The following is a 16,312-nucleotide window of genomic DNA, read 5'->3' as shown; positions in this document are numbered from 1 at the left end:
AGATAGTACAAAACTCTTATAACCTAATGTATATTTTAATTTACTATTCTATCTTATCTATTCTAGTACTACAAGCAATTGGAAATATCAAACAAGAGTCCCATTCAGAGGTTGGTGTTGTTTCTGTCTTCTGTGCTGCTTGTTATTGAAAATTTATGACATTCTATTTTCATCATCGTGGATCACTAACTCCAATTAGTTAGGCCTGATCCAGACTAAAGGCTTTTCAGCTTCCACTGTAGATGACAGCGATACCGAATCGAAAGGGATTTTACGGTACTCGAGTACAAGTATTTTGCAAATCCTTGTGTCCGGGGACTATGGCTCTTGCGTGCTGCTACGAGTACTCGAGTACAAGTACGGTATAATACGGGTGCTATGCCGTGTGGCACAAGTACTAGTACAATAGCGTTACAGTACGGATAGGAGGGTTTGAAAAGCCCATGTTGATCAGTATTTCCCCATGCCGGGAGCCAATTGCTTGGGCGAGGTTATGTCATAGAGAGCTGTTATTATAGGGAGGTAACAGGATAGGGCAACAGTATTTCTCGAGCGTTCTCAGCTATGTATGATATTGTGCGTTAGTCCGGCGATTGTGTGTACTAGTACTCGAGTACAGTACAGTGCTCATTCTGGTTGATTGGGGCAGGCAAGATAGGACCACCTTGGATGGACGCACACAATAAGGCTCGCTGAGGGCTTCTTAACAGGTTCACTGTGCACAAGCCCTACTACCATTTATTTGGCGGATGCTTGAGGACCGCCGAATGTGCGAGTAGGTGCGATTCTTTAAAAGTACTTGTACTTCTATCTGGCAGAAGGAATCTGAAAATGAGACAGCGTTTTCTTTCCTTCTTCGCTGGTTGGGTGTAACGATAGCGGGTTTTCAGACACCCATTGCTAGATACTTGTACAAGCGCAAAAACTCCCTGGGATTCCGTTGAATACGGTACAGTACGATATGGAGCGAGGGACAAATAGCGGCCATCGCCTCGCGCTTACCCTATCAAAGGCACTCAGCTGGGGGGAAATCAAATTACCGTATTGGCATACGGCATGGTGGTACAGTACATCAGCTAAGCAAGCAAGCAAAACTAAATCACACATAATACCACGGCGACCAATTGCATCAGGAGTGGAGAAAGCCTTGTTTTCCTATCATTCTCACCGCCGTCTCCCAATTTATAGGAACAATCTGGCTGAATCGGACGCTAGAAACCCGGGGATCAGAGCGAGGAGGAAGAAAAAGGAAAAGAAGCGAAAGAAGGGGGAAAAAAGGGGAAAAAAGAGAAAACTCCGGAGCCAGAAACCTAAAGAGAGTGGAATTGGATAGTCACAAAACGCCGCGATAGATGGCCAAAAATAGTTAAACTTCCATGGTTCCTGCAGGCTCTTCATCGGTAGAATCGAAGCTACCCACAGAACTCATCTCGTCATCGCTTTCACTATCGTCTGTGGCGGCGTCTGCACCCTCTTTTGTGGCGTACTTGGCGACGTATTCTGCATAGAGATTAGCTTGATATGCCCGGATAGAGCTAAAGGGTGTGTCTCTAAATAGTGCGAACGGCAGAACACACCTTTGACCTTGATCTCGTACTGCTTTGGCTCTCTCATCAAGAGCGCAGCCGCTTCACCGTTCAGGGGATCTGTCGGGTTAGGATAGCGCAAAAGCTGCGGGAGGAACACTTCAAAGATGTTGATCATGTCGAACATGGGGGACCACGTCTGGTTGATGACATCCAAGCACACGCTCCCGCTTCTATGTGAATTGAGCCGGCCGTCAACTATCAAGAAAACTCGTGAGGGGCACGCTTACAGCTCGTCGATATTGGGGTGGAAGATGCGATTCACAAATCCAATCGAAGGAGATTTGTATGGATATTGATCGGGGAGCTCGACATGGACCTTCCAGATACCCCCGGTAAAAGGCGCTAGGGAAAATGGCCGTTAGCTCTCCATCCCGCAGATAATAGATTGTAACCGGGGGTGGGACGAAGTTGGTGGTGCACCGAAGTGACCGCGTCTTTGGCCATCTCAAGAGCGGCGGCAAGAACCAACTCGTGAAACCCAGCCTATGGATTTTCTCACTAGATAGACTTCTTCAAAGAACATACTTTCTTCAGGACCCTTGAATCGAACGTAGAATTCTTGCCTAAATCACGTGAGTAGAGGAAATTAAGGCCTGAAACGAGGGCGGGATATGTTACACTATATGCACATCAGCAAAGGGTTGTATGATTAGACAAGAGCCTTGGTGGCTACTTACTGTTATCGTTGACAAGAGTGACTTCATAGTCGCTCATCAACCTATGTGGTGTTAAGGGCCATTTGTTATAGAGAGGGTAGGGAGGGCTGCTTCGAAGCAGTGTTCAAGTCACTTACAATCTGTGAAAACAGAAAGGTCAGCAAACTATTATTACTGGAATATCACTGAGTGGGCGAGTTAAGCTATTTTGAAGCCTTCTGAATAGCGGGAGGGCGGCAGATCATACCTCATGACCTAAAGTGTCGGAAAACAAACGGTCAATATTGTCGATGACGCAAAGAGTAGAATACCAAAAAACTCACATCTGTCTCTATCCTTCTCTTTGGAGAACTCATGACGGCGGGCCCCTAGGTAGCTTAAGTGAAACTGCTCTTCCGCGTTGATCTGTGGGAGGGAGGCGAAGAGGGAGGATTGGTTGAAAGGACAGTTGGAACCGAGGTGGGGTTATTTATGTAGCGACGTGTGCAGCGCAAGATAATGGACGGCTGTTGGTATGGTGGGAGTGGTGTGGAGCTGTCAGAGAGAAGGGTCGGGTGCGGCGTTTTAAGCAATGGTAAATTTATGGTCGGGCGCGGGCGGAAGATGGTTGGCACGCTGGATAGATAGAAAACGGTGGGAATAGAGTTGAACGCGGATGAGGATGCGAGACAATAGAACGAGGGGTTGAAGTTTGTATTCGAGAACCTATACTTCAAGTGAGGAGAGGAGGATGAAGCACGGACAAGGCGAGCAGGAGGGAAGGGGGGAGCAAGAAGGTGAGAGGGAGAAAGAGAGGGGTTTGGCCTACGATACGTTGTTTATCATGCCGAGCGATGCAGATGACCGGTCCCGGTTAGATCAAGCTCGCAAAATCCAGAGTGAGAGGGAAAGGGCTTGGCACGTTCACAGCTCTCCAGAGGGGGCTGCGTTGGCCAAAATGGGGCAATTGGCGGATAAATCTCGGTAAACATCTTGGCTTGGAAGGACCTCGGTGGTCTTCCAAAAGAGGAGGATTACTAACCCATCCATTAGCCAGTGTTTCCCGTTTCAACCTTTGGCGGGCCATTTTCTCGCCAACGCCGTGCCAACCCTCCCCCACTGTTCCCCGGAATGGGAAAATAATGAACGGAAGAGGGATCCAGAGCCATGAGAAGGGACAAAAAGGGTTGGGAATTTCTAATAGAAAAAGCATGATCGCCCCGACACAAATCCATGGCCTCGGGTCAACTGCTACTCCGGGCCCCAAAAAGACCTGGGGATACTGTCATTCATTGTCTCATTGTCACTGTCACACATCTGGCGGAAAAAAAAAAAGGTCCCATGTTTTAACTCTGACTGATTCCACCTTTTTTATTCCCTCTTCTCCCGATTGTCCCCAACAGGTCCACAACACCGTCCTCACTCCTGAACTGGAATGAGTCTGCACAGATCATCTCTACTTTTTCCTCTTCGTTGGGCAGCTACTGCCACAGTGGGTGCCGGGAGAGCTCCATTGTGCCGACAAGTGCTGCGACGCCAACGGCTCATGTACTCTTCCCACTCCCCCATCTCGCCAATAGCCGGACCCCCGCGGAAAAAGGTGACAATAAACACGCTTCGGGGTATGCACGCTTCCAAAACGGCCATCGCTATGATGACCGCCCATGATTTCCCTTCCGGTCTTGTCGCTGATGAGGGGGGTATGGATATGATCCTCGTTGGGGACTCGTTGGCTATGGTGGCTTTGGGAATGAAGGTATATTATTATTCACAGATTATCACTCGTCCTGTCTCACTTTTATAATTTAACGGGGGCTCACTGTGTGTTCTGCAGGACACGAACCAAGTTAAACTAGACGTAATTACTCGTTTGGCCCTTTGCTTCCTCTTGAAGAGCTATGATGGGAGCAAACAGTCTGTTAGGATATACTGCATCATTGCCGCGCTGTCTCGAGGGGTGTTCGGTCCGCTTTCACGGTGGGTAAAATGCGTTTACCTGTTCTTGAGAGCGGGAGCTAATGATGCCAACAGATAGGCGATCTGCCGATGGGTTCATACGAGGTTTCCCCTGAGCACGCCGTTTCCTCTTCTATCCGGATGATCCAAGATGGCCGGGTGGAGGTGAATTCTCCTTTCTCTCCTTCTCCCTTTCCTGCTATTCCCCAATACTGCCAGCTGGATTTTTAGACCGGTATCTCATTCTTGCTGCCGGAGGGCGGTACAATGAAAATTCGTGGAGCCCCCCTCCCCCCACTATTCCGCATCCTATCAATGTTTCCCGCACCTCCGAACCCTAGCCCTGGTGATACCTTGCCTGCTACTGACCTCTTCTGATCCGATTAACCCTCATTCCTGCTCTCTGATCTAACGTTTTCCTAGGCCGTCAAACTCGAAGGCGGCATTGAATTAGCCCCTACAATATCTAGGATCACCTCTATTGGCATCCCGGTCCTTGGTCACATAGGTCTCACCCCGCAGCGCTCACACTCCCTCGGGGGCTTCCGCGTACAAGGCAGGACTGCTGCTAGCGCTTCGAAGCTTTTCACCGACGCCCTAGCACTCCAGAATGCCGGCTGCTTTAGTCTGGTGTTGGAAGCGGTCCCCGCCCCCGTAGCCGAGCTGATCACGGAGAAATTGAGGATCCCCACTATCGGTATCGGCGCGGGTAATGGGTGCTCGGGCCAGGTGCTTGTACAGATTGATATGCTGGGTAACTTTCCCGAGGGTAGATTCATGCCAAAGTTCGTGAAGCAGTATGCGAACGTTTTCGAGGAGAGCAAGAAGGCTATGAAGCAGTATCGAGGTAGGTTTGTCCTCATTCCTTCGGTGGAGAGTATGAACTGACGGGAATATCCTTTGATAGAGGACGTCAGGAGTAGGGCATACCCCGCGAAAGAACATACATACCCTATCTCGCCCGAAGAACTCAAGGAGTTTGAGGAGATTTTGAAAAAGAGAAGTGCCGAGTTTGAGGATGAGTGACTTCTTCACCTTAGAACGTATGAGAGTTTGACAGTACCCCCTCGTTTATACCTGTATCAATTTTTATATTTTATTTTGGACCAAAGGCGTTGTCCGTGTTTATACCCCGAAGCCTTAAGGTTAATCTACGGGAGGGTGGGCGTGTTTGATTTTCTAATTTTTTCGAGTAATCAACATACTGGTAGTTGCACGTTAGAATGATAGAAGGAGTACCAAGGGCCGGGTGAACTTTTTCTGTGAATCGCCTCGTTGGTGTCATGCAGTGAGCGGCTGAGGGTGCCGAAAGCAATTGATGGCCTGTTTATCGATTGGATCATGATACAGATGCAGGCTATTCGCTTACTAAACACATGGAAATGACTTCTCGGCCGAGCGATTGGGCGTGCACCTTATCATCGTCATCACCACCATCATCATCACCATCCGAAACGCCCGGCTTGAGCTCAAACCATGATAACCAACTAATGTATGGTATTTATATGACAGGTATCCACGCATAAGAAGCGCAGAAAAAAAATGGACAACTCATATAATCTTCCTATCGGGAGGGGGGATAGCCTCAGGCGCTCTGTCCCATCTCCAGATCCGGCGTCGACGGCCTTGTAGGAACCATCTCGAACTCAGCCTTTGAATAGGTCGGTTCGTTTTCCTTCCCTCTGGGTGGGAGTGGGGAGTTGCATGAGGAGGAGGTCAGTGGTGGGAAGTATCTTCGCTGCGCAATCGTTAGCCAATCAAAAGGTAGAAAGGGGGGGGACGTGCATAGCTCCAATATGTAACCGAAGCACCAATCAGACTGCCGGTGCTAACATCGTAAATGTCGTGTCTATAGTCTTCCGTTCTGGAAAGCGTGATTAGGAGTGCGCCCAGTGATGGTAGGGCCGATATCACCACGCGACACATGTCGCTGCCAGGACGGAGGGCGCGCGTTTGGCCAAGGAAGAATCTGTTCCACCTCCATCATTACTCGTCGGTATTCAGAAAGGGGGGTGGGTGGGGGGACCAACAGACTCAAGAACCCCAGACCACTCCAAGAGAAACTACTGTGCCCACTGGGAAAACTCCTGAACCCGTCGTAGAGTGTGTGGTAATCCTGCTCGGTGCACACCTCCACGCCGACCAATTCGTGCTCGGGCGTGCCCTCCTTTGGCTTACACCTGGCAACCAAGTCGGGCCTAGGGCGGCCATAGCCGTTTTTGACAGTGTCCGTGATAAACGTCGTCAGCATTAGGGATATCGCTAGTCCTAGCAGGGACACGTGCATTTGGTGGAGCTTCTGCTTGCCGGTTTTGTGCGGGTTTATTAGGGTAGAGAGGAGGATTAGGAGGGTCGGGAGGGCAATGGAGTACACTAGGAGCATGGGGACGGGAACGCGCTCCAGCTCCGCGTGCGGGAAATGCAGTGTGCGGTCATCGAGGCTGAACATGCGCTGGAAGGGCTCTATCAGCCCGACGGCGAGGTTTGCTAGGGCGAGGAGGAGGAGGGAGAGCCAGTCTGGGCCGTAGGATTGCTGCAGGGAGGGGGTTGGTCAGTAGGGGGGAGTGGGGTGGAAGGGGGGACGGACCTGCCAGAATCGCCGGATTGTTGGGCGGAGTCCTGGTTCGGAGTTCATGGTCATGTTGTGCGCTTTTAACGTGGCAGAACCGGGCATGGTCCCGTATGGGGATATGTGGTCTGGAGGGGACTGTAGGGTTTTCTCAACGTCCATTTGTTTTGTTATAGTTTAGCAATTACACGCTCTAGTTAGTGGGAGTTAGGGTAAGAAAGGGCTTGATTACGGGAGGGTTTCAAGTCAGAGGTGCAGAGGTGGAGCCGGTGAAAAAGAGGTTCACCTGCGCCCCTCTTGTGGATTACCGTATGATATATTGCTCGAGGGGGAAGAGAGGGAAACGGTGGGCTATTGTCACAAGGACGAAGTTGCGCCGGATTAAACGGGTATAAGATTAGGTAAGGGTGGGGTTGATTGGGGCGGGCGAGTAGGAATTCGAAGCCAAGAGCTGTGGGGAGAGGAGGAAAGAGCCAACAGGGTGTCACGGCCGCATGCCTGATCACGCTACCGTACTCGAGTATCGGCCAAGATCGGAGTGGAAGGAACTTGATGTTGTGCTGGGCTCGGCTACCGGCAGATGCGGCCGATGTCGTTCCTTGATTAACGCCTAGCAACCGCACCCTTCCTCCCAGAGCCTAGCTCGCGACCTCACTTGCAACACCTCCGAGCAAAACACAGCTCCACCTCATCCATCCAACACATCAGTTCATCCACTACAAGTATCCGCCACAGGAAATGCCCCAAGAACCCCCTCCCGGCGCCCTCTCAAGCGCATTTCCACCCCCACCAACATATTACACTCACTTCACCGAGGAAAACCTCACGGCACTAAAATCCCACCGCCTGGAGGACGGTACACTGCCGCCCGACGACACCCTCCCCGATCCGCTCTGCTACCTAGTCCCCCCCCCACCCCCGGCCGGGTCTTACCGCGCTTTCGGCGAGGAATGGATGGTTCCCGAGCGGTACCCTTCCCTGGAGGAGGCTGGTATTCGACAATTGTATCCGCCAACAAGCATGGCTGCGGTAGCAGCAGCCAACGGCGGCGGGGGAGGAGGAGGAGCGGACAAAGGCAAGGAACTCACGGTCGATAGGACGGTCGAGCTTCGGAGGCTGAGCAAATCCTTGCTGTTGAATTATTTGGAATTGGTGGGGGTTATGGGGATGGCACCGGAGCAGGTTTGTTCTCCCCCCCTCCCTCTTCCTTCCTTGAGGATTGCGAAGCTAATTTGTTTCTTGCTCAGTTCCATGAAAAAACTGCAGACTTAGAAACAATCCTCTTCAACATGCACCACCTCATCAACGAATACCGCCCCCACCAAGCGCGCGAAACGCTATGCTTGCGCATGGAAGAGCAGCTAGAACGTACCCGCCGCGAGACAGAGGAGAACAGGAAGGCCGTCGCTAAAGTCGAGGATATACTCGCTGGATTGGAGCTGGTTGCGAAGCGGGCGGATGCGATTTGTGGTGGGGATGGACTGGGGGCGGGGAGGGAGAAGAAGGTCGACGATGGGGTTGCTAAGGCTAGAGTTAGGGATGTGGAGGCTTGGAAGGCGCTTGTTGGTATGGGGGGTTGATGTTCGGTATAGCACTTGCGGTGTGATGATATGAAGTCTGATCTAATTTTGGCGTTTTTCCTTCTATTTTTTCTTCTACTTTTGCTTTGTGTTGCTATGGGAGAGCGGGGCGTTTGGAATCAACTTTTTTCCCCTTTGCTTGATACTACTTGATAGCGATGGGCAAAGCTATTATGCGCTCTTCTTGACGAAATCAGGTTATTACCGACTATGCATAATATACATGCAATATCACAGCTCACCGGCCACTTATCATATTCTGGGGACCTTCTTCTATCTAACCCCATGTTTCTCGAAAGCTCGAAACTGTACAAAAAAACGAATCGCCCATTCCACTCCACCGGAAAAATTTCCCCCTTCTTTCGACAAATCTAAACATTCAACTCACTAACCTCTCCACTTAGCGCTCCGGTCCACGGCTCCAGCGCCACTTTAACCTCCTTCTCGATAAACTTCACCGTCTGCTCGGGCGCCCTACCAACAAAAGTCCTGGGATCCATCAGGCCGTCAATCTCACCCCAAATGGGTTCAAAAAACTTATCCTTCTTGATCCTCTCGATGAGGTCATTATCTTTACCCTCCTGCTTGACGATGGCAGAAGCCTGATGGGAGAGGACTCTGATGGCCTCGTGCGTGTCTTGACGCGAAGCACCGAGGGCGACCATGCGCATGATAAAGTTCTCCGTCGCCATGAACGGGAGTTCCTCCCTGATGCGACGGGCGATGACAGCAGGGTATACTACCAGTCCGCTAACGACGTTATCGAGGATGCGCAGGAGGACGTCGGTTGTTAGGAAGGCATGGGGAATGTCGATCCTACGGATAGCGCTGTCGTCCAGAGTCCTCTCGAACCACTGCTGGGAGTAGGTATCCAAGGCGTCCTTGCACAGGTTCGCTAAATGTCGGCCGAGGGAGCACATCCTCTCGCTGCGCATGGGATTGCGCTTGTATGCCATCGCCGACGAGCCGATTTGGTCCTTCTCGAAAGGTTCTTCCATTTCCTTCGTTGCCGCCAGGTGCCTGATGTCCCCGCCGATGCGTTGGCACGTCGCGCCGAAGGAGCTCATGGCGTAGATGACGTCCGCATCCACCTTACGCGAATAGGTCTGTGAGGTGATCGGGTATGCATATTCAAAGCCGGCGAGCTGAGTGACCAGTCTGTCCAATTCTTCGACTCTGTCGTGGTCTCCGTTGAAGATTGCCAGGAAGGAGGCTTGTGTCCCAGTCGTACCTTTCACGCCGCGGAAGCCGAGATCGGAGCGCGCGCGGGTTAGGTTGCGAAGGTCCCAGAGGAGGTCTTGGATCCAGAGACAGGCCCGCTTCCCGACGGTTGTGAGCTGCGCCGGTTGGTAGTGGGTGTAGCCCAGTGCCGGCAAGTCTTTGTGCTCTAGAGCGAAATTTGAGAGTTTGTAGATCACGTTGGCGAGCTTGGGGAGGACTATGTCGAGACCCTGACGGAGGAAGAGGAGGTCGGCATTGTCGGTGCAGTAACAACTAGTGGCTGATCATTCCCCTACGTATCAATAGCAGTATCAATCAATTGAGGTAGCAATATCAGAGAACATACCACCCCAATGGATAATCCCCGCCGCTGCCGGGGCGACTTGTCCAAACGTATGTACATGCGCCATAACGTCATGCCGTCTCCGCTTCTCCTCCTCCGCAGCGACTTTGAAATCCTCGTCAGTGAGGTCGAGGTGTGCTTCCATCTGGGCAATAGCCTCGTCAGAGATGGGTAGTCCCAATTGCTTTTCCGCCTTCGCTAGCCACACCCAGAGCTGACGCCAGGTACGGAAACGTGTCTTGTTGGAGAAGAGCTGGGCCATCTCCTCCGAGGCATAGCGGGATGCCAACGGCGTTTGGTAGATGTCGTTGTTGGACATTGTGCTGGTGATTGGTTAGTTGGTGGGGATGGGGTGGGGGAATGTTCGAGGTGGAAGAGCTCTTCTTGTATGTATTTCCCTCAATTCTTCGGGGATCACTCCACCTGCGGGGCGACTCTCGTTGTCAGAACTGTTTGAGGGTTGCGGTTTTTTTTTTCTTTTTTTCTTCCCCCGTTGGGCAGATCTAATCTAATCGCCCCCAATCTACCGGTAATCATTCCAGTTCCCCCACTGGTTCACGCAACTTTTACGAAGTGCCACGCTAATGTAGGGATCATCGATCCCACAGGCAAAGTACAAGTATGATACTCGAGTATCATAAGCAGCAATCAATAGGGTTTCCTGAGACCTAACACAAAAGGAGCAATGATTAATCATGGGATAAGCGCAACGAACGCAAAGAAAGAGAAAAAGAAGAATCCTATTCTGGGTTGGATTAGGATTTTCCTATGGTACTCGTACGAGTACCCTAAAAATCAGCTCGGGTTAAGGGATATCAGTATGATACCAGCATCACAAACGTCTATATCTAATCTAATCTAATCTAATCCAATCTATCCCAATGCGAGATCATTTGACAACCCCTTGCAGTAATAACTGTTTTACGTTGTGGGCAAGAAATTATTATTGTTGTGATAACGTCAAAGTCACCTGTTATGGCGTGCTCAACCTCACCTCCGGACGTGCCCCAACACCGATACCCGAGTACTGGCCAGACTCCTGCAAACAACGAAAAAAAATGAGAGAAGTATCATAGGAATAAATAAATACTATAAAAAAAAATCTTGAGAGGCACGAACTCAATTTCTCGAGAACGGCATTCGGTAGGGAAGACCGTTACCCTGTAACGGTCTTCTAGAGGTGGAGTACTCGAGTACAGTACTATGCGTGGGGATTCTTAATGACAGATTAGAACGTCTAAATGAGCGCCGTGCGAGTATAATGGAGTAGTAGAGACATTCCCTCACACTCACTCGTTCCCGCTCGTTCCCCGCTCTCCTCCGCGTTTTCTAGGGAAGCAGGTGTATGGAATGAAATAAAGAGTAAGGGAGTAAGGTTGTTTAGTAAGTCTCACGGCTATTCCCCCGGTCTAGGTCCTCCCGTGCAAATACTGTTAATTCATCGGTCCTGCATCATGCTTGAAAGGTTTTTCCATTCTTCTCTTCATTCACTCTTATTTTTTCTTCCCTCCTTGCTATTTAACTAATTAACCCCCCCACCCCACCAGCTTCCCTTTAGACCGGAAGTAGAGGTCTCTTATTATCAAGCTAGCGTCCAATCCCTACTCATTTGCTACTACATCTCCCTCTTCTCTCCCCCGTGCCTCTCCATTCTCCCTCCCCATCTCAAATCTTCCTACAATCCCCATTGCATCCTCAACTTCAGGAGCAATCACTGGCAGAGAAGATGGCACACCAAAGCGGAGTAAAAAACCCCCTCGAAGAGATATCACCGGTCTTCCCCCATTCTGTTCCCGCAGATATCTCATCCGTGAACGGAACACTGTACACAACCGCCCAGACACTTGTCCAGCAAGTAGCATATACCCTCTCGGATAAGTTGTTCACATACTCCCCCGACACCTTCTCGCTGGACGAAGCGGCGAGACTCTGGAGTGGCAATGAGCAGACAAATGTGCGTGGGGTGGTCCCCACTGTTAATGCCATGGAAACAAGACTGGGCGCTGCGAATGTTCTCCTCGGATACGTGTTCTCCCCCGACGTGGATCCGAAGAAGAAGGCTGTTGCGAAGTCAATAATTGCGTCCTCTCCGGCGCTTATTCACATGCGCTCGGCATTGGACCAATTGAGCGTTTTGTACGGCGTTTCTTCGCCGTTCGTCGCTCACGTTTCCGCCGTCGATTATGAAGTGTCTTCCGCGAAATTGGTCACAGACTATGCCTCTGCCGTTACCGTTGCGCAGGAGACCGGAATTGGCCTTTTGGCTTCGTTCTCCGCGCATGAGGCACAGCACATGGCGCTCTTCGCTACCCTTGCTGCTACTGTCCTCCCGATGGTGCATATATACGATGGCGTCAGCGTGTCCCGGGAGTCCGCGAAGATCAAGGATGTTCTTGACCGGACCAGCTTGCAGAACGTCTTCTCTTCCATCCTAGGGGAGCAGAAGGAGGCGCCGAAGAAGGCTGACCAGGGTACAAAGGTCAATGCCATCTTGAGAGGTCTCAACGCGGAGCTTGGGACCGCTTATTCTTTGTTCGAGTATGAGGGTCACGATGAACCTGATGCTGTGTTGGTCACTTTTGGATCTGTCGAGAGCTTGTTAGCGACTCAAGTCGCCGCTTCGCTCACCAATTCTGGAGAGAGGATCGGCGTTATTGCCATTCGTGTTTACAGACCATTCTCGGAACCGCACTTCCTCGAGGCACTCCCCAGGTCTGTCAAGAGAATCGCTGTTCTTGGGCAGGTAGCAAATAAGGCTGCGGCAGAGGATAGCGCTGTTCAATCAGCTCTTTACGTCGATGTCGTGGCAGCGATCACAATGTCTGATATCTGGACCCTCCCACCGCCGATTGTCGATGTCAAGTATGCCCGAGCGCAGGTCTGGTCGCCCAAGGAATTCGCTTGGATCTTCGACCAGATTGCCCGCAGTCGCACTGTTGTTGTCGAGATTCCTGAAGAGGAGCTCACCGCCCAAGCATCTACTATGGACGCCTTCATTCTTTTGGGAGATGGCAGCCATGCCCAACAGTACGTTTTCTGGGACGGTGACGATGCTGCTTCAGCACCCGCGGCATCAATCATTTCCAGACTTCTCTCGGAGGATCCCCGTAAGAGCGTTTCTTTCCAGGCTGCGTACGATAACGTCCCGCTGTCTGGTATTCTTCACTCCGAGATCAGGGCCAGCTCCAGCGCCATCGATGCACCTTTCCACATTGAGTGCGCGGACATTTCCGTGGTCAACGATATCCAGCTTCTTTCCAAGTTCGATATTGCCAGCCGGACCAAGGATAGCGGGATCATCCTTCTCAAGTCGACTATCAAGGACGACGAGTTCGAGAAGAAGCTCCCAGCACTTTTCCGACGTGCAGTTACCAAGAAGGCCATCAACCTAATCATCGCGGACCCCTCAGCCCTCGGAGACGAGGCCCCTGCAGCAGTGGAGAATGCCCTCATCCAGCTAGCCTTCGCCAAACTCGCCAACATCAGTGCACCCCTTGAGAAACTCTCATACCTCAACATCGATTCCTCCACCGTCCACCAAGCCTACGAAAGGCTCGACAGTTCATTGCGCAATGTGGAGATTCCAAAGGAATGGGCTGATTCTCTAGAAGATAACGAGCCCAGCCACCTCCCCACAATCCCACAGACAACCAGCTTCGCCATTAACGAGGAGAAGCACACCACAGAGCCCGCCCCGGCCCTCAAGACTTCACAATCGGCGGCGCAGGCCATCGTCTTCAAAGAGGCCTACGACGTGCAATCCGCCCTGCGCCCGGACCTCTCAATGAAGAACTACATCGTCAAAGTGCAGGAGAATAGACGCCTGACGCCAGAGTACTACGGCCGCAATATCTTCCACATCGAGTTCGACCTAAGCGGTACGGGAATGGAATACCAAATCGGCGAAGCCCTAGGCATCCACTCCCAAAACGACCCGGACGAAGTCTCCGAGTTCATAGAGTTCTACGGCCTGAACGCGGACGACATCGTCGAAGTCCCGTCCAAAGACGACCCGGACGTGCTCGAGATGCGCACCGTGTTCCAAGCGCTGTCGCAGAACGTGGACATATTTGGCCGGCCGCCGAAGAAATTTTATGAGTCGCTGGCGGAGTTTGCTACGGATGAGGGGGAGAGGAAGGCTTTGCTTACGTTGTCGTCGGCGGAGGGAGCTACGGAGTCTAAAAGGAGGGCAGAGATGGATACGGTCACTTTTGCGGATATCTTGGCGGAGTACAAGTCGGCTCATCCGAGCTTTTATGAGCTTGTCAGGATTGTCAGCCCGTTGAAGAGGAGGGAGTACTCTATCGCCTCCAGCCAGAAGGTCAATCCAAATAGTGTGCATCTCCTGATAGTTGTGGTGAATTGGGTGGATACGAAGGGAAGGGATAGGTTCGGACAGGCGACGAGGTATCTCAGTCGTCTGCCAATTGGAGCGAAGGTGACCGTTAGTGTCAAACCCAGTGTCATGAAACTTCCTCCCTTGGCCACGCAGGTAAGACCCACCCCATGGTAATAATGATAAAAAAACATACACGTGCTCACGCACCGCCATAGCCCCTCATAATGGCAGGCCTCGGAACCGGTCTCGCCCCCTTCCGAGCCTTCGTCCAGTACCGCGCGTGGCAAAAGTCGCAAGGCGTGGACATTGGCTCCGTCCTGCTGTACATGGGCTCCCGCCACCAGCGAGAAGAATACCTCTACGGAGAGGAATGGGAAGCCTACCAAGCCGCTGGCATAGTGACCCTCCTTGGACGCGCATTCTCCCGCGACCAGTCCGAGAAGATATACATCCAGGACCGGATGCGCCAATCGCTCGACGACATCATCGAGGCGTACATCAAGGAGGACGGGGCCTTCTACCTGTGCGGCCCCACGTGGCCGGTTCCGGACGTCACGGAGGTGCTGCAGGAGGCTATCGTCGAGGAGGGCAAGAGGCGGGGCGCCAAAGTAGATGGGGCGAAGAAGATTGAGGAGTTGAAGGAGGGTCTGAGATATGTGCTTGAAGGTATGTCAAACCCTGCCTCGACGGGAGCCGGCTTCTCTCGCCGGGAGGGGAGCGCATTACTGACGGGGTGTTTCCAGTTTATTGAGGTGGGGGCTTGTGCTATTGCGGGTGTGGTTGGGTTTGCGGTGATATTTGGTGAAGGGGTGTATTTCCTATTTCTGTTTTTCGGGTTCTGGATGCTTGGGTATCCGATGCTGTGCTGTGTATAGAAAAATAGAATTGTCTCTTTCTCTCCTGAACTATGATACCGATTGAGGAGGGACCGTGCTTAAAGAGGTTGAAGCCGGAGAAGGAGAGACAAATCTAACTGGGAATACGCTGTCTCGCGTACCCGTGTCCGGAGACACGCTCTTCCGTGATTCAAGCCCCAGATGATGACGTCCGCTGATTTCATATATTGGACCCGGCTTGAAGAAATATAAACTTGTCTCAGGCAACAGGTAAGCGAAAACAGGGATTCCCAAAACACAAGGTAAGATGTCAGTGTACTCGTACTTGTATACTCGAGTACCATACCCTCTATCTAAGCCCCCACACAACCTCACAGCTCGCAATTTTCGGATAACTACTACCGGCCGGTACTTGTACAAGTACTCGATCCGGAGACAAGCATCCTGCGGTACGGTGCGGTACTGAAATACCCATACCGATGCTCGCGATCCAGGGAGGCTTCAGAGGGATACCGACAGGAGAAATAATTCCCTTGCCAGAGCTTTTCAGAGCATGTGATAAAAAAAGCCATCAACATCCGAATAGCCACTTACCGCTAATCCAGTATGAGCCAATCATCCTCTTCGGTTAACATTCTCGAGCTCACACTACTACTTGTATGCAATTTCCCAGCACCATACGAGGAGGTCCCCTGGTCCGCACATTAACTGGCTCGCCTAATCAATGGCATTGGGGAAGGTGAGAAGAGAAGTTACATGTTCACATTCAAGGCTTTCCCCCGCAGAAATTCCCTATCGTCTTGCATGATACCTTCTATCGTAGGGGAGGTACGGTAATTATGAGGTTCCATTACTCGAGTACAAGGGAGGCACGGTACTGTACTGTACTAGGTAGGGGCTGTGAGAATTTTTTTGGTGATGGGAAAAGGTTTCCTAACCACCGGTCGTTGGGCGTATAAGGAAGTGGTGACGGGTTGTTGATATTGATTTTGGTCCAAAATTAGTTTATGTGCCGCGCATACGGTACTCGTAGCTCGCCTGAAAGCGCGAAACCTTCCATTGCTCATCAAGAGCCCGGAAAGTGTCATTTTCTTGGTGGGGAATTTGATGCATTGAGCTGGAGGTTAGACATCCGATCGATTAATTTCAATTTGTCTATCACATGGCACAGTACCTGCTTGAAAATGCATATACCCCCCCCCCCCCCTGTTTTTGGATATAACTTCTTGCACGCTTACAGAGTA

General features: G+C 51.4%; 7 protein-coding genes; 4 read left to right on the top strand and 3 right to left on the bottom strand.

Moving 5' to 3' along the window:
* Nucleotides 1-900: 900 nt before the first annotated feature.
* Nucleotides 901-3,068, bottom strand: GSTUM_00000616001 (uncharacterized protein). XM_002837883.2 has 7 exons: nt 2,557-3,068; nt 2,267-2,307; nt 2,115-2,152; nt 1,917-1,931; nt 1,817-1,893; nt 1,578-1,759; nt 901-1,500 (listed from the first exon to the last, which is right to left on the bottom strand). Exons 2-7 carry the CDS (start codon nt 2,301-2,303, stop codon nt 1,367-1,369), a joined length of 483 nt encoding a protein of 160 aa, XP_002837929.1. The 5' UTR covers nt 2,304-2,307; nt 2,557-3,068; the 3' UTR covers nt 901-1,366.
* A 564-nt stretch (nt 3,069-3,632) lies between these two features.
* On the top strand, nt 3,633-5,425 carry GSTUM_00000615001 (uncharacterized protein). XM_002837882.2 has 6 exons: nt 3,633-3,980; nt 4,059-4,082; nt 4,148-4,201; nt 4,256-4,345; nt 4,604-5,027; nt 5,088-5,425. Exons 1-6 carry the CDS (start codon nt 3,879-3,881, stop codon nt 5,204-5,206), a joined length of 813 nt encoding a protein of 270 aa, XP_002837928.1. The 5' UTR covers nt 3,633-3,878; the 3' UTR covers nt 5,207-5,425.
* Nucleotides 5,426-5,657: 232 nt separating this feature from the next.
* On the bottom strand, nt 5,658-7,088 carry GSTUM_00000614001 (uncharacterized protein). XM_002837881.2 has 4 exons: nt 6,982-7,088; nt 6,768-6,887; nt 6,211-6,713; nt 5,658-6,149 (listed from the first exon to the last, which is right to left on the bottom strand). Exons 2-4 carry the CDS (start codon nt 6,819-6,821, stop codon nt 5,930-5,932), a joined length of 777 nt encoding a protein of 258 aa, XP_002837927.1. The 5' UTR covers nt 6,822-6,887; nt 6,982-7,088; the 3' UTR covers nt 5,658-5,929.
* A 364-nt stretch (nt 7,089-7,452) lies between these two features.
* GSTUM_00000613001 (uncharacterized protein) lies at nt 7,453-8,329 on the top strand (the record flags this gene model as incomplete). XM_002837880.2 has 2 exons in its annotated part: nt 7,453-7,931; nt 7,997-8,329. Exons 1-2 carry the CDS (start codon nt 7,488-7,490, stop codon nt 8,327-8,329), a joined length of 777 nt encoding a protein of 258 aa, XP_002837926.1. The 5' UTR covers nt 7,453-7,487.
* Nucleotides 8,330-8,359: 30 nt separating this feature from the next.
* GSTUM_00000612001 (uncharacterized protein) lies at nt 8,360-8,482 on the top strand (the record flags this gene model as incomplete). Its single annotated transcript, XM_002837879.1, has 1 exon — nt 8,360-8,482. The coding sequence occupies one exon, from the start codon at nt 8,360-8,362 to the stop codon at nt 8,480-8,482; it is 123 nt and encodes a 40-aa protein (XP_002837925.1).
* A 67-nt stretch (nt 8,483-8,549) lies between these two features.
* GSTUM_00000611001 (uncharacterized protein) lies at nt 8,550-10,305 on the bottom strand. XM_002837878.2 has 2 exons: nt 9,897-10,305; nt 8,550-9,830 (listed from the first exon to the last, which is right to left on the bottom strand). Exons 1-2 carry the CDS (start codon nt 10,210-10,212, stop codon nt 8,701-8,703), a joined length of 1,446 nt encoding a protein of 481 aa, XP_002837924.1. The 5' UTR covers nt 10,213-10,305; the 3' UTR covers nt 8,550-8,700.
* Nucleotides 10,306-11,478: 1,173 nt separating this feature from the next.
* On the top strand, nt 11,479-15,137 carry GSTUM_00000610001 (uncharacterized protein). XM_002837877.2 has 4 exons: nt 11,479-12,750; nt 12,841-14,385; nt 14,448-14,898; nt 14,976-15,137. The coding sequence occupies exons 1-4, from the start codon at nt 11,620-11,622 to the stop codon at nt 14,981-14,983; spliced, it is 3,135 nt and encodes a 1,044-aa protein (XP_002837923.1). The 5' UTR covers nt 11,479-11,619; the 3' UTR covers nt 14,984-15,137.
* Nucleotides 15,138-16,312: the final 1,175 nt, after the last annotated feature.

Source organism: Tuber melanosporum, assembly GCF_000151645.1.
Source record: "Tuber melanosporum whole genome shotgun sequence assembly, scaffold_204, strain Mel28".
Classification (NCBI taxonomy): domain Eukaryota; kingdom Fungi; phylum Ascomycota; class Pezizomycetes; order Pezizales; family Tuberaceae; genus Tuber; species Tuber melanosporum.
This window is presented reverse-complemented; position numbering and strand designations above follow the sequence as displayed.

Excerpts from the sequence above, each read along its gene's own strand:
- GSTUM_00000616001 (XM_002837883.2), bottom strand. The coding sequence starts at position 2,303 with ATGAGCGACTATGAAGTCACTCTTGTCAACGATAACA. Across the intron at positions 2,153-2,266 it reads CACTCTTGTCAACGATAACA|GCAAGAATTCTACGTTCGAT; the intron begins GTAAGTAGCCAC and ends CACGTGATTTAG. Across the intron at positions 1,501-1,577 it reads GTACGAGATCAAGGTCAAAG|AATACGTCGCCAAGTACGCC; the intron begins GTGTGTTCTGCC and ends ATCTCTATGCAG.
- GSTUM_00000615001 (XM_002837882.2), top strand. The coding sequence starts at position 3,879 with ATGACCGCCCATGATTTCCCTTCCGGTCTTGTCGCTGATGAGGGGGGT. Across the intron at positions 3,981-4,058 it reads TGGTGGCTTTGGGAATGAAG|GACACGAACCAAGTTAAACT; the intron begins GTATATTATTAT and ends TGTGTTCTGCAG. Across the intron at positions 4,346-4,603 it reads TCCAAGATGGCCGGGTGGAG|GCCGTCAAACTCGAAGGCGG; the intron begins GTGAATTCTCCT and ends ACGTTTTCCTAG.
- GSTUM_00000614001 (XM_002837881.2), bottom strand. The coding sequence starts at position 6,821 with ATGACCATGAACTCCGAACCAGGACTCCGCCCAACAATCCGGCGATTC. Across the intron at positions 6,714-6,767 it reads CAATCCGGCGATTCTGGCAG|CAATCCTACGGCCCAGACTG; the intron begins GTCCGTCCCCCC and ends CCCTCCCTGCAG. Across the intron at positions 6,150-6,210 it reads GGTCTGGGGTTCTTGAGTCT|ATTCTTCCTTGGCCAAACGC; the intron begins GTTGGTCCCCCC and ends GAGGTGGAACAG.
- GSTUM_00000611001 (XM_002837878.2), bottom strand. The coding sequence starts at position 10,212 with ATGTCCAACAACGACATCTACCAAACGCCGTTGGCATCCCGCTATGCC. Across the intron at positions 9,831-9,896 it reads GGGGATTATCCATTGGGGTG|CCACTAGTTGTTACTGCACC; the intron begins GTATGTTCTCTG and ends GGGAATGATCAG.
- GSTUM_00000610001 (XM_002837877.2), top strand. The coding sequence starts at position 11,620 with ATGGCACACCAAAGCGGAGTAAAAAACCCCCTCGAAGAGATATCACCG. Across the intron at positions 12,751-12,840 it reads TCCCACCGCCGATTGTCGAT|ATTCCTGAAGAGGAGCTCAC; the intron begins GTCAAGTATGCC and ends GTTGTTGTCGAG. Across the intron at positions 14,386-14,447 it reads TTCCTCCCTTGGCCACGCAG|CCCCTCATAATGGCAGGCCT; the intron begins GTAAGACCCACC and ends GCACCGCCATAG.